This window comes from Haplochromis burtoni, unplaced genomic scaffold (genome assembly GCF_018398535.1).
Source record: "Haplochromis burtoni strain Fernald_Lab_line unplaced genomic scaffold, NCSU_Asbu1 Contig_609, whole genome shotgun sequence".
NCBI classification, from domain to species: Eukaryota; Metazoa; Chordata; class Actinopteri; order Cichliformes; family Cichlidae; genus Haplochromis; species Haplochromis burtoni.
Genome location: NW_024582970.1, coordinates 156,378 through 171,651, shown reverse-complemented (window position 1 = coordinate 171,651; position 15,274 = coordinate 156,378). Strand labels below are relative to the sequence as shown.

The window sequence follows — 15,274 nt, the reverse complement described above, 5'->3', positions numbered from 1 at the left end:
CCCCCCCCCGTCTCTGTCTGCATGTGTATTTCTGTGTTGACTTTCAAAATGGTTTTTAAATGTTGCTCTCTCTTCATGTTATGCCCCAGCCTGCCACTATCACTACTCTGATTTCTCTGCTACTCTCTGTTCTAGCATGTCGCTTTCTCTTTTTTTGGTTTCTTTGCTTTTACCCTCAACACCATGTTGCCAATCAAATTAAATCATTTTCGTTCACATGGCTTCTGAGACTGTTTCTTTTTTTTTAATGCTGCCCAGTTTGTAACTGCTCTGTCTATTTGTCTGTGTCTCCCTCTTTCTTTCTCTCTGTCTGCCTCCTTTCTCATTTTTTTTTTCTTTGCTCTTCGCCATGTTGGCAGGGCCCAATCTACCAGCTGATATCAGCATTCCTTGGCACTCTGCCAACTGGCAACACTGCAGGAGAGAAAAAAGAGAGGAGAGAGAGAGGGGAGAGGGAGAGAATGAAAGAAAATTAGTGAATAATAGACGGAGGGAGGGAGGGAGGGAACGAGAGAATGAGAGGGGGATGGGAAGAAGTATGAATCAGGGAGAGAAAGAAAGACAGAAGGGAAAGGAATATGGTGAGAGAAAGAACAATAATGGTGGATTAAGAAAGGACTGTCTGTGTCTGTGTAAGAGAGTGTGTGTGTGTAAGTGTGTGTGTTTATGTGATTGATATGGTGTGATATCCCTGTGAGTCATAGCTGAGCTAAAATGTCAACTGGCTACATGAGAATCTCTTTGTCATCAAGCCTCAGTAACTCACACACACACACACAAATACTCAAATCCATATAAACACATATGTGACCATACCGCCATGTGAACAAAAATGTGGGTGACACACCTGCGAGCACAGATGTTCCATTGTTTTTGCCACAGTGATTTATGACCTTTTTGTTGTGTTGTGGGTGCTCAACTCCTGCAAAAATGATGGACAAAAACCAGCCACGGCGCACACAAATTCGGTGGAAGTGAGGCGAAGTGCTGCGCTCTCAAAATATTTGGGCGTGTGAGCGTGCCCTGCCAAAATGCTTGTGCGTGTTCAATGCGCAGTATCACACTTCACGTTTCAGCTGACTCTGTTATCTGGGGTGACAGTCGCAGTACAGTCGAGACAACAGCAGCAGCGGCGGCAGCAGCAGAATAAGCTCACATATATAAATGACTTCAACAATTAAGCATGACTAAGCAATGTATGGGTGAATGCCACCACACCCAAACAGCAGATTTATTGTTCTGGCTAGGTGCATGCATACCATATGTGAGTGTGTGTGTTTGTGAGTGTGAGTGCGTCCGGGCCTGATTTAAGCAAAAAAAGCTGCTACTGTATGACTGTTCAGGAAGGGTGTGTGGGGAAGTCAAAACATTGCGCGCCCATCCTGTTTGGGACAGTCCGTGTCCTGTGGTGGTGCCCTTAACTCCTAAACACACACACACACCAATGCACGTTCACACTTCAGATAATCATCCCATATGTGCTAACAGTATGCCAGCATGTACGCTGAACACATGCAGGAGGCAGAACAGGTGCACACCTGTTACACATTCAATGCGCACACCAACGCAGGCTGAGGAGCAAGTGACGATCAAATGCAGATTTTCTTCGTAGTAAACATGCACGTGCATTAAAATGTATTGTTGAGTGTGCATTTGGTGCTTTGCAATCAGAATTTAGGGTGGAATCTGTTCAAAGGGTCTTCGTGTAAATAGCTTTTAATCCTGTTCGGCAAAACTCTGCTACCTGCAGTTCATCGCTGGATATTTCAAAAGCATTACACTGATACTATTATTCCTAATTTACCTAAAGTCTTTAGTTAGATAATTGTCTTAACATGCTTTTAAAAAAAAGGGTGGGAACAACTTCAAGTGCAGTAATTGTTAGATTTTTGGTTGCAAATAATTTTCTGAGCTTTCTATGCTTGTTTTTGTCCTCAGACAATTACAAGAGGAGACTGCCACAGGACTGTGTCCCCCCTCAGCAGAGACACTAAAGAATGGCATAACATCACACACAATGCTGGTAGGACTTTTTTCTATTTTCTTATATGCGCATGCATCAACATATAAAGACTCATACCCTCGAAGTTTGTGGAGTTTTTAAAATCTGGCCAAGGTTGTGCTATAAAAGCTAATTATGCACAACATGCAAATTTAACCTTTTCTTGAGGTTTTTAACTTTTAACTCCTTCTTAAGTCGCTGGTTGCCGCTCATTATCTGTCTTTCTCCCTCTCTTTGTGTTTTTTACTGATAGAGGATGGATTCTCCACCGGAGTGTGTGTTGTCTCTTTCTTGTGAGCAGACCCAGTCGCCCCCAACGCTGCCGTCTCTAGACCACAGCCCCCAGACCTCCTCTCCTCACACTCAGCTCTCTCTCCCTGATAGCCCTGTTGTCTTGCCCATTCACAGCTCCGAACCTTCCCCCCAGAGCCCGGACACTGCGCCTTATTTCCCCCTCTCTCCGTTCCCCCTCCACGAGGGTAATAATAGGAATCACCATGATGTTGATGAAGAAGATGATGAGGAAGGGCTGGATGGAGTACCTCCATCCCCAACGCCGGCAGTGGCTTTGTTCCCAGGAGGAGGGGGACAAGAAGCTGGATGCAGCCCCTGTTTGGACTCCTCTCCGCCAGATACACCATCAGCACCATTACTCGGGTGTGGTGCCCTGGAGCTGGCCCTGTCTTCAGGACAGAGTGGGAACTGTAGTGATGAACTAGACCTCCAGCTGTTCCAGAAGGATACTGTTACCAGGGCCACACCTGGAGTTGGAGGGGCCTCTTCGGGGCCTGCACTCAGGTATCCCTGTCATGTATGTGGAAAGAGATTCAGATTCCAAAGTATTTTGTCTCTTCATGCACGAGCTCACAGTCTGGACAGAGACCGGCGAGCTTCAGCTCTGTATAGGACTGGGCTCCCTTCAGCTCCACTAAAGCAGCACCTCAAAATCCAGCAGAACCACAAAGACCTAATTCCGAATCACAGAAGTCACCCAAACCAGCGTTTACTGCCTGGGGCTCTCATCCAGCATCTCACAGAAGACGATGAAGTCAATGGTGAGGTCAAAGGTCTCGATGATGGACTACAGACAGACCAGAACCCCAGTTTTTTACTGGATGACAGCACACCCTTGACCCCTCCGCTGACAGAGGACCCTGTGTCCGTGACCTCTCCCTATTCTTCAGCCACCGGGGAGGGCGTATCTGCTTCCATCACGCCTACATTTCGCTGCCATGCCTGCAAAGGAAAATTCCGAACAGCTTCAGAGTTGGCGCGGCATGTACGCATTCTCCACAATCCATACAAATGCACTCTTTGTCCCTATTCTGCCAGCCAAGAAGAAAGCCTGGCGTCCCACTTACAGGAGTGCCACCCTTCTCCCGATGTACCTGCTCTTCCACCAGCTTACAGTTCGAGGCCCATCATCGCAACCCCCGACACCCCAGTACCCACGCCAACCCACACGCCAGCCCCAACCCCGAGCAACCCACAGCTGACATCAGTTGCTGCAGTGGGCGGGTCCTCTCCACTGCCAGCATTTCGCTGTGACACTTGTGGACAGCGATTTACGCAGTCATGGTTTCTGAAGGGACACATGCGAAAGCACAAGGACTCATTGGACCATAAGTGTCAGGTATGTGGCCGTGGCTTCAAGGAGCCTTGGTTCCTAAAGAATCACATGAAAGTTCATCTCAACAAACTTGGCCTCAAGGCTGGACTGGGAAACCCTGGGGGACCAGGAAGTGCTGAGCAGCAGTCTAAAAGCTCCCTCAACGCCCTCTACTCCAGTCTCCTTCTGACTCAGCGAGGAGGTGGTGCCAGAGGAGGTCAGGGAAGACCAGAGAGAGAAACTGGAGGCAGAATTGGGATGGGTTTGAGTAAGTCAGCCATCCTGGGCTATCTCGGTTTGCCTAGTGATGGCAGTGGGGCTAGCTGCATGGAGAGACTTCAAGCAGTGGCTCAAGTAGCAGAGATGGGAAACGGTGGTGGCAGTGGTACTGCAGGGGGAGCAGACTCGGGAAGAGGAGGGGGAACGACTAGAGCAGGGGGAACCGGGGAAACTCCAGCAACAGTTTCAGAAGGAGGAGATCAGGCAACTTGGTGGCAGCTGGTGGCTCGCAGCTTGGCGGTAGCTCAGCAACAAAGGCCTCATCAGCGAGGCCAGCAGCAAGGGCAACGAGGCCCGGGGCGGAGTTCAGTGATTACAGAGGTCGACCAAGTCAGAGCCTACCTTGGAGGCCTGGATCCTAGAGAAGAGACCGGAGGACCAGGAGGGCCATGGGAATGCCCAGATTGTGGAAAGCTGTTCCGCAGTCTACAGCAGGTGGTAGTTCATGCTCGAGTTCACACTCAGAGGCCCCAGAAAGGAGGTGGCAGCGAAGAGGAAGGGAGCAGTCATCATAGAGGAGTGGGGCTGGGAAGAGGAGGCAGCAGTGAAGTGAGACAAGAATCCCAGCTACACAGCGGTGGATCCCAACAAACGGCAGAACTGAGACAGGAATCAAAATTGATGGGTGGTGGATCACAACAAGCTGGAGGGGCTGTGGGGTTTCACTCTGTCATCTCAAGCTTCAAAGGTGTGACATGAGTGTTTTTTCTAGTTCTTTGGTTTGTGTTTGTTTGCTATCATATAAGAATACATTGTTTTTCAACTTCAACTTTCAACTTTCTATTGTCATTAGAATCTTAGCTGCTATCTTTACATTTTCCACTTTTTTCCCTTCTTCCCTACTTGCAGGAGAAAATGGGCTGACGACAGTCTCCTCCATACCTTCAGTTCCCACCAGGGAGCGAGTGCGTGGCAGAGGGATAAAAGACTGCCCCTACTGTGGCAAAGCCTTTCGCTCTTCACACCATCTCAAAGTGCACCTCAGAGTTCACACAGGTGAGATACTGCTGTGAGTTTAACAAACCGTGTTTACTTTTTTAACCTTTATAAATCCCTGGAAAGGTTGCATTGAGCATCGTTGCTTTTCTAGAACTACAGTTTTTTTCTTTTTCTTTTTTTAAAAGATTTTACCCCAGAGGCCTGGCCAGCGCTAATCATAGCCCTCTACTGCAGGCAACTGAGCTGCTCCACCGGAGCAACTCCAGCTTAAGTGCCTTGCTTGAGCGTATATTAACAGTAGTTTCTGGGGGGAAAAAATCAAGCCACTCCAGGGATTAAAAAGGGAAATTGCTCACTTCTCTTACTGGCCTCTAACATTGCTACCAGTAAACGGTACAAAAGAAAACCTTTTCATGTCTTCTCCACTAATTAAACAGTAATCCTCATGTCTCTATTTCGATTTGTATAATGCAAAATTTAGCTAAATGAAACTGGTGTGGTTTGATGTTTTTTTTTTAATAACCTATTTATTTTTATAGACACATTTATTTCTTGTCAATTACATAAAAATACTAAATAATGCACATATTAAATGCATGAAAAATTGCAGAGAATTCGCTGTCTTTGAAACAAGAATCTGTAACAAAAATCTTTAACATCCATCTTAAATACTGTAAAGAGAAAAAACATTTTAATAAACTTTTTTAGGACAAAAAGAAAAAAAAGAGGAAAAACTGAGTACAGGATTTCTGATAACCAACTAGTTGGACTTTAATGAAAGTTAGAATCTGAAACACCACTCACACTCATACTATTAATTAATGTTCCATATTCATAAGCCTTTATCAGCATGAGTCATCGTCACTTTTCATTATTTGCCTTCAGGTGATGTATTTGATCAAAATTAAAACCCATCTCTCATTTTTTGCGATGCCACCTATCACTACTAACTGGAGAACTTCCCATAAAGACAGCAGCCAAAAAATGCACAGTGTGAAGTCTTTTTAAGAGTTGCCATTATCATTACTCATTTTATAGCTGAAAGGACTTATCTCAACGCGTTTATATTTTTCCCAATCATGCACTGCTCATTTTCTCATACACTACTGCCTCTGTTCCATCAAGTGATTATCACATGGTCAGTAATTAAAGCAAATGCATCAAATTATGATAATGCTCTCTTCAGAATCTCGTTTCCCATCGAGAGTTTTATTCCGTCTTTAGTGTTTGTTTCACCAACACAATCAAGTTGTCCCTGCATCTGTACGTGCGCCTGCGTTCCTCCTATGTGACCAGTTTTTTCTTTTTTGACTCTTGGGAATAAGATCATTTACGTTTTTCATATGTTTAACGTTTCCTGCTGTTAATGTTCAACATCATCCCCTTTATCTTTCCCAGCTGTGTAATTTTTAATGAGTAATGGAATACTGCCATCTTTCTTTAAAACATGTAACTGCACCTCTTACTCAGAACTGCTCAAATGACCTTTGAGCAGTTCTGAGTAATTGCAAAATTTTGCAAAATACTTGCTTGCCTTACTTATTTGCAATGTTACGATTTTGCAATAATTGCTGTGGTGTTTAAGCATAGTGAAAGTACTTTTAACCTATTTTAAAAATGATTGCATTTTTTGTGTATCTTTTACACATGAAACCATTTAGACTGCTGAAATTTGTCCTCAGGTCTGCATTTCACACAGAGTGTACCCATGAGATAGTCCTCAGTAAATAGGAGTAAAAGTGATTAAAAAATAAGAATTATTTGCAGGGAAATTTAATTTTAGCTGCCATAAAAAAAGTACAAGTATATATTGATATTGGAAAAAATCAATCTGACCTTGTTTTATCTGCAAAACTGGCTTTCCTGTGAAAAAACATGATTCGTTTATTGGCTTATGAACCGCTCTTTTAAGGTCCCACCACAACATTTCAGTCAGGTTGAGATCTTTACTTTGATTAGGCCACTACAGCACCTTGAATTTTTATTTTCAGCAATTCTGTTGTAGATTTGCTGCTGTGCTTGGGATCTTTCTCATGTTGCATGGCCCAGTTTGAAACAAGCTTTGACTATTAAACAGATGGTCTCACATTTGACTCTAGATTACTTTGGTATACAGAGGAGTTAATGGTCGACACAATGACTGTAAGGCGCCCAGGTTCCGTGATTGCAAAACAAGCCCAAATAATCACTGTTTCACAACTGTGCTCAACAGTTTATATGCTTGTGTTTCTTAGCAATAAGAGGCTTGCTCCTGGTAACTCTTGCAAATAAGCCATATTTGTTCAATCTTTTTGTAATTGTACTGTCATGAACTTTAATATTTAACATGCTAACTAAGGCCTGTAGAGTCAGAGATGCAGCTCTTAGGTCATTTGCGGTTTGTTGGACAGTGTCGAATTGGGGGGAATTTGCAGAGACGTCCACTCCTGGGAAGATTGTGTCCTTTTATTAACACACTCCTGAACCTGCCAGACCAGAAAACTGCTAAAAATTCTGCTTTCATAGAAATGCTCCGACTTGCTGATGATCATTTAATCAAGCATATTTGATTAGCAGCACCTGGGTACTACTTAAGTATTTAATTCCAATGGAAGTCTCAAGAGTATTCATAGTTTATCATGTGGCTTCAAGGACCTGTGAAAGCTTTCTTTTTTGCATGACTGTATATGTGTGTATAAGAGGCAACTGTTTTTCAGGGGTCAAAGGTGAGTACCATCAGGTTTCTACTGAAGAAAAAAAAAAACATCCTGTATGTGAAATCAAAATTGTGTATGCCATAAAATAGCTGGTATATGATATCATTAATACTAACACAAAGGTATTTCACTAACTGTAATATAAAAATACTTAAAATCACCAGAATATTTTTTTTCCTTCTTACCCAGTGAACACCCATTTTGGGGCATCTAATGAGTCCCACTGTTTTTTAAAATATTTTTCTAGCTTTATTTTTACTGTTCTATAAATAAACTTTCTTCGTTGTGTTTTCTCTAGGTGAGAGACCCTACAAATGCCCCCACTGTGACTATGCGGGTACTCAATCTGGCTCTCTGAAGTACCATCTCCAGCGGCACCACAGGGAGCAACGCAATGCCTTATCAGCTGCCTCAAATTCCTCCTCCTCTGGTCTCACCTCCACTATCAACAGTCTGACCTCTGGAACCTCTGGATTGGTCAAGCAGCGCCGATCTCAACCCAACCACTGCCCGGTCAACCGGGCTCCAACAGACAACCCCGCCTCTCGACCCAGCCAGCAGTCCTGGCTCCTGGGACTTCCAGACCAGCGGGAGCATCGAAAGGCCTTAGCAGCTCTAAGGGATGTTGACCTAGAGACCCAGTACAGGTACCTGTCTGGAGTAATGGGCGCTCTTTACCAAGGTGGAATGGAAGGAAGCTGGATCAGGGAGTCTCCTCCACCAAAGGCACCTAAGGTGTCACGACGTAAGCCCCTTACTACAAGCCGAATGGTTCAAGCATCAAGTGACAAGGAAGTACCCGTGCCATCAACTCAGGAGGGTGGTTTTGAACCACTGGATCTGTCCCGTCGCACTTCACCTGGTCTTGGAGGGATGGAGGAGGATGGAGGCATGAGTGTAAGGGAAGGTGGTGAGGATGCCGTAGAGGATAGTTCAACAGGGGTCAAACTGAGCGAGTGTTTGTTTTGTCCTTTTCGAACATCATCAGCAGAGCTGATGGCCATGCATCTCCAGGTCAACCACACCAGTAAGTCCAGGCGCAAAAGAAGCTCTTCAGTGATCTTGGATGATGATGGAACCTCAAAGACCACAAGGCCAAGGATGGATCCCTCTGACCTCGACCCTCTGACAATATGGAGGCACGTAAGTGAGGCCGAGTCCCAGGCCTCCATGGGAGAATGGTCCTTAACTCAGTCCCAAACTCTTAATGGTCTCTCTCAGCACACAGCAGAACATCTGGGTAATGCTCTTGAACACCCAAACTCCATGTCCTCAGTGTCAAAGAATGTAACAGATGTTCCTGAACTCAAGGGCAAAATTGATGAAGAGAGAGATGAACAAGATGAAGAATTTGAAGAGAATTTGGAGAATAGCAGTCTGGAGGATTCACAAGACCAAGACCTGAGGATGTCCCTCGCTCTTTCACCAGCCCTGAGCTCTAACCACGTTGGAGGGGAGGAGGATAGAGTCTGAGGAGATTAAAATGTTTTCAATGACACCGCTTAAATTGGAATGTTGGGTTTATTGTTTTCCAACAAATTTTGACAAAGAATTGAAGAAAGGGCAGAAAGTATTACATAGAGAGAAGTTGTTTATGGTTAATGATGTTTTGCCCTGTCATACCTTCATTTCTGGGCAGTCTTGAGGAGTCTTGACAAAGAGGAGAGCCGAAGCTATGGTATTTCCTCCGTCATTATTTGTCTCCTTGGCTTTGTGGTCCACCACAAAATACGGTAAAATTCCTGTAAAAAGAAAGCGCATGGACGCATCTTTTCAGGATTTTGTCGGCCACATTTTCTATTTGTTTTTCAGACTTCACCGAAAGATGGGTGATTTTTACGATGATCTCCAATTTGATAATCGAAAGATCTAGGGCAAGGTCCTGCATCATTCTAGAGTCGTGCGTTTATCCCACACTTATAATGGACTGGTAAATCCCAGACTACAACACTAACCATGCTGGAGCCAGCTGCAACTAGATGCTCTCCTGACGGACTGACCACTGAACAGCTTCAGGTTCCTCCTCAAACTACAACAAACAGACATGGAGGAAAGTTTAGTCTAAAAACGTTTCAAGCTGCAAACCTCGGCTAAGCTATTCTTTATTAATTTAAGGCATGAGGCAACCGTTACAGGCCATGTGCTTTCCTTCAAGTATGTATCACTGCCTTGTTTGTCAGAAAAGTGTTTCTTGATGACTGTGCTAAAGAAAAACAGAAAGTTTGTAATATTTTTGTTCATTTCTTTTCAGTTAGTGCCTGTTCATGTATGTCGTCGAGAGAGTCTCTGGTATCCTTGCCCATCGAGGCTCTGATAGATCGTTCATTTTATCTGAATATACAGTTTAAACGATTTAAGTACAAAATATTTGTTAAAAGTGGTTCTAGGGTGTTGTGAATAGTTCAGTTGTAAAAGAAATGCTACATCATAGTGTATTGTCCTTGACACAGACTGTAGCTGTTTGTGGCTCAGCTTGAAAAGAACAAAAAAAAAGTATGTGATATAATGTGAGGAAAGGTCAAAAGCTGAGCGCTTAAAAAGGAGGTCAGAGTTCAACATTCAGTGTTTACAATGGTAGCGGTTGTTGGTTGGGGATGCAAAGGCACCAACTGAACACAGAGCGAGAGTCTGTGTGAGGGCTGAAGGGGCGACGCTTGAGCTCCTGAATACAATCAACTGACACATTGTTTTGAAGAGACTACGACTGTGTCAAAAAAAAGGAAAATTTTAACTTTTTACAAGGTAGAGAACGACAAAGAAAGCAGTCTAGCTGCCAGACAAGACTAAATCTAAGAAACAAACTGTACTCTTGGGTTACGGTGTGTTTTAGATAAGTAGTTTCCCTCTCTTCTTCTTCTTTTTTTTGTTTTAATAAGAAAAGAAAAGACAATGGTAGGAGTAATTATTAAAACACTAACAAACGCATAGGCATCCCAGTAGAATATGTGTAGCTTTTGTAAAGACGAAAAAAAAAAAGCAGACTTTTGTTTATTTTCCTTTCAAGATGCTTACAGAAAAAGGTTATCAATATAGGTGATATTGATTATAATGTTTGTGAGCTAAGACTAGTTGGAATGTCTATACAGAGCACTGTGCAAGTTTTTTTTTGAGTTCCCAAAGTAGTTTTCATTTTGACTTTATCAATAGACCAAACGTTTTTTCAATGGCAGTTGTCACTTTCGGTTGTCATTTTTAAGTGTGTAAATGTGTGGTTTCAGTAGATTTACCCCATCGATTAGCAAAATCAGTCAGCTAGGTTGTCAGTGTATCAGATATTCGACCACTGAACTGGTGGTTAGGAAAAAAATGAAGTGCATTTTGTTTTTTATGTGGAAACATCCAGTAATCATTTCTTTATCCTAGTTTGAAGGTATATTTATGAATGTGAGGCATTAATATTCTCTTACACTGGTTAACAGCCTCTATTTATCTGCTAAGACTCAAATTGATGGGGTAATTTATGATTGTGACCACTCTTTAATGTGCATTAATGTGATTAAGTTCCCTTTTTAGAGCACCTTATGAGTTTTGTAGTGAAAGTCCCTTAGTGGTGTCTCCTTTAACAACTACTGTCAATGCCACCGTGCCTTCTGTTTCAAGCACTTCCTGGTATATTTTGTAAAACTCACCAAAAGCACTTAGCCTATATCGACACACTCTCTTTCCTCTTTCCTATTCCCCTTCAACACATCAGCCCATTCTCTTGATCATCTTCTCCTGTGTTCACCTCCTGATCCCTCTATTTTTGTGTTTTTGTTTTTATTATTTGCCATTTTTTCAGGCCCATTGGGCCTTAAACAAGGTCACTAGGCCTTATGTTCTAGCATGGCTAGACTCTTAAAAGAATGAACTACCTACCCTTAGACAAGTAAAAATTGTTGTAGAAGTAGGGTTAGAGAACTTCGGGTCATAATACTAACCCTTGGTAAACCAAAGCCCAAGTCTAAGACACATATACGTTGTGTTTAATCTCATGAGGTGCCAAAACATGTCTGATGTGACACTAAATCAAATACACTAGAGGAAACAAAATAATTCACCGTTTTCCTTTTACTCTCTCTTTTTCCCCTCGTCATGCTTGCTCTCCCTCCATGTCCTGCTCTCATCTGTAAACAGTCTATCTCTAGCACCACTTGAAGGTGACGTGTACTATCTGGTATTGAGGCCTTTATTAGATTTTTATTTCAGTTTGTGTGGTGTTTGTTCAATGCCGTTGAGATGGAAAAATGCTCTTATAATGATAAGTATTATTGTTTTAGCATTATGGTTAAAAAAAAAAAAATCAAGAGAAATGTGTTGTTGAATGTTGTACAGATAGCATTAGAGATGTTGTGTTTTTTTAAGGAGAGCACAAACCCGAGCAATGGTCCCTCCAACTCCTCCCGCTGGCAGATGGGAATAAAATGGACTGCCAATCATCATAAAAGTCTAATGACAAAAAGTCCCAGAGCTGTGGCATGTTTTCAAAAGAAACAAAAGATTTGAATGTAAAAATGAAGCCAAGGCCTCATTATTTCCAAATTGATTGCAAAGAAACAAAAATCATCTTTATACCTAAGCTAATCATTTTACTCTTTTGAAGGTGTAGTTTAGTAGGAGTAAGACAAACACACGCACGGCTTTGTAGTGACTTGAAAACAGGGAAACCAGGATGTGCTTACCTGAAAACTGATGAATGCACAATTACATTCCAAGGATGCACAATTGGTGTACTTAACATGTTTAGCAATTTCTATTTTTTCATACTTTGAACACCTTCCTACTGTTTCATTGAGGTGTAGCAGTTTTTTACATGACGTCATACACACATTGCATGAAAGTTGTCTGCATATAGGATGTGATACAACCACTCGTAGCTACTGTTCCCAGACTGTTTGGCAAGTTGTTGCTGGAGGTTGCGAGTTGAAAGTGGTCTCAAAGAGAGTGGTATAAGGAAGATTTTGTTGTTCTTGCTTTGGCCACTAACAAACTGTTGTGGTTGCCTGTAGTTTCTACACAAGTTGGTGAATTATTTGCAAACACTCGCAAACTGCTTCCTCAGTGGCATTAAACCTTGAAAGAAATTGTAACACAAACAGAGAATGTTCACCTTCAAAGTAAAAGCCAAGTAATTTTAAACGATGTGGCTTTTGCTTTGAAGGCAAAAGTTTTACTACTGCTCTGAGAGTAGCTGGCAAGTGTGTGCAGATAAGTCAACATGTTCCTTGTAAACCGTGGGCGACTGTAGCAGTTTTCTAGGAATAAAGGCTTTCACCAACTAGTCAGTGAATAAACATTTTTTGCTAGCAACTGGTGGTTGGCAGATGATCACAGCCTCATCTCTAGACCTGTGTGTCTGGGGCCTTAGTCACCCTGCAGTGTCACACATCCGAAATAGCACACAAGTTAACATCATGTTAGCCATCATGTTATTAGCAATGACATGACTGCAAAACATAAATAAGCTATATATGGTGTAAAAGAGAAAAAAAGACTTCTAAAAGCTAAGCTGCTATTGTGTCATCAGATATGTGCCTAGTTTGTGTAAGAAATAGTACTGCTGTTCAGTGAAATCAGTTATAATTAATGCACTGAGGAAGACGTTATCCACTAACTGACCCTGGGTAATGCCTTGATATTTTAAACCAACAATGGCATCTTGTTGGGCAGTGTTTTGATCTAGAAAATAAAAAATATGGTTGTATATGTCCTCTGTCATTTATATAATCACTGTCAGAGTGCTGAACAACCACACGTAGTAAACACAAGGAAAGAAAACTACTCATGCTAGCAATGCTAATGGTAGCTACAGGTTTTCCTTCTATTAAACTTGTTTAGTCTAAATTTAAAAGTACATTTAGCCAAATAGGAGACTACAAACAGGCCTACCTTTGTCTTGAGATACTAAGACATCAGAGCAGATTGACATGTTTAATATGTAACAGTTTATTTGCCAAAAGATTATTGAAGCAAAAAGAGTATATAACATCCTGTGTTAGCTAGCTTGTCTATATTGTTACGGTTAAACTTTACTGTTAAGTTCAAACTGCTTTTTACCGAGTAGAGTCTGCCCCCTTTTTTTGTGGTATTTACCCTTGTCTGGTATTTATTCATTAGTTGCTTAAAAAATGTTCTCAAAGTTGATTATTGCCCTGAAGAAATAAGATTACATCATGTTTTGTGTATCAGCAGCAACTACAAATTCTGTTTTTAATTAAATAGTTGTAAACTGTAATTTTGTAATAGCTATTAAGAGTATTGTCAGATTTTTAAGGTGCATTCCCAATTTTTAGAATAATTCACAATTAGAAATAGAGACAAAATCAGCTGACAATTTAACAAAGTATTCAAATGTTTCCAAGAAGATTGCTTGTGTTTGTCTGACTTCAGTTAAGTTTTTTGCCAAACAATTGTTAAAAAATCAGCGAATTTTTTGCACAATTTTCAATTTGCTTGCTTGTAATTTACAAATAGATGTGAAAACGGCACCTTATATCCTGATTGTAAATCAGAAAATTCTCCAGAAAGGATACATTTGTCATTTCAAAGGGTATTGTTCTTTTTTTTTGTAATATGACAAATCTTTTGTGAGGTGAGGGGACCACGCTGGGTTTGGGCTCTTGTGTAGTTTACTGCCATTGCAGTGAGGGAAAACTGACCTAACATAGTAGTGACTAATATAACTTTGTGGACAGATAAAAAAATAAATAAAAATAAAACACATTAGAAATAAATAAACACAAAACAAATCCTGTCTCTCTCTTTTTTATACCTGTTCATTTAGGATGCAGTTGTTCTTTAAAGTGTGAAAACGCTCAGTGAGACAGCTTTATTTTGCATGTTTATCTGCATTCTATAAGAACGTGTTTGTGACTTCAGAATTTGAGATGTTGAGATGCTGCATCTGGTTGAAGTGGGTGAAATACAGAAAGCTTGAGCTTGTTGCAAAGGGAGCCCTCCTGTGGCCTCCTGGCCGATATTGAGGGGATTTAAACAGGCTTCCCTCAGTCTTGATATTCATTTCTGCTTACAGGTCACAGAGATGTTTGCTTTAAAGACTGATAACTTAGCAAATCTAATATTAGAGATCTGTAAATGTATATCCATTAATTATGATTTCATTTGTGTTTTACAGCAGTGGTTCCTAATCAAATCCTGCCTGTTTAAACTGAGTAGCAAGGGCTGCTAAGACTGAATTTTCCCTATTTCCCGACTAAGAAGATTTAAATTTATTTAACCTGTAAGCTGCACAGTTAGCGCTGTACTGGCATGTCCTGCTGGGAAATGAGAAATGTTACTGTATATTCACAAAAGGACAGCAATGCAAAGTAATCTGAACATATAGGATCTGTTCGTTTTTGGGTTTTTTTTATTCATTAAGCTTATCTTTATGGAAGTTTTTTCCCTTATTGAAAAAAACAAAACATTTTTTGCCATCTATAAATAAAAGAAATCTGGATTATGATCTCAAAATATTTACTTCTTAACTCAAAATTTCAGGTTATTTTCTCATAAGTTTGACTTACCAAGTCGACATTTTGATTTATGTTGGGGTTTTTTGTTTTGTTTTGTTTTCTTACATTTTTTCCAGTGGCAGAAAGAAGCTTTTACAAAACTGTGATGTTTTTGGCATTTATGGTAGATTTTTTTGCATCATGCATATTCTGTCATCTGTGCTTGTGCTGCGTGATTTCCTTGATTTCATGTTAGCCTCTAATTTGGGCTCCATTTGGCATTTAAGGCCTACTTACAGCACTCTAAATGTTGTGT

General features: G+C 41.4%; 1 protein-coding gene across 2 annotated transcripts in view; it reads left to right on the top strand.

Annotated features, from left to right (window-relative positions):
* The window catches only part of znf219 (zinc finger protein 219), a 22,231-nt gene extending 7,978 nt beyond the window's left edge, over window positions 1–14,253 (top strand). For both annotated transcript variants that reach the window (XM_005948771.2, XM_005948772.2), the window contains exons 2-5: window positions 1,939–2,023; window positions 2,256–4,578; window positions 4,740–4,886; window positions 7,824–14,253. In XM_005948771.2, the coding sequence (XP_005948833.1) occupies window positions 2,018–2,023; window positions 2,256–4,578; window positions 4,740–4,886; window positions 7,824–8,998 (3,651 nt within the window). In that variant the 5' untranslated portion in view covers window positions 1,939–2,017 and the 3' untranslated portion in view covers window positions 8,999–14,253. The remainder of the gene's footprint in view (window positions 1–1,938; window positions 2,024–2,255; window positions 4,579–4,739; window positions 4,887–7,823) is intronic.
* Window positions 14,254–15,274: the final 1,021 nt, after the last annotated feature.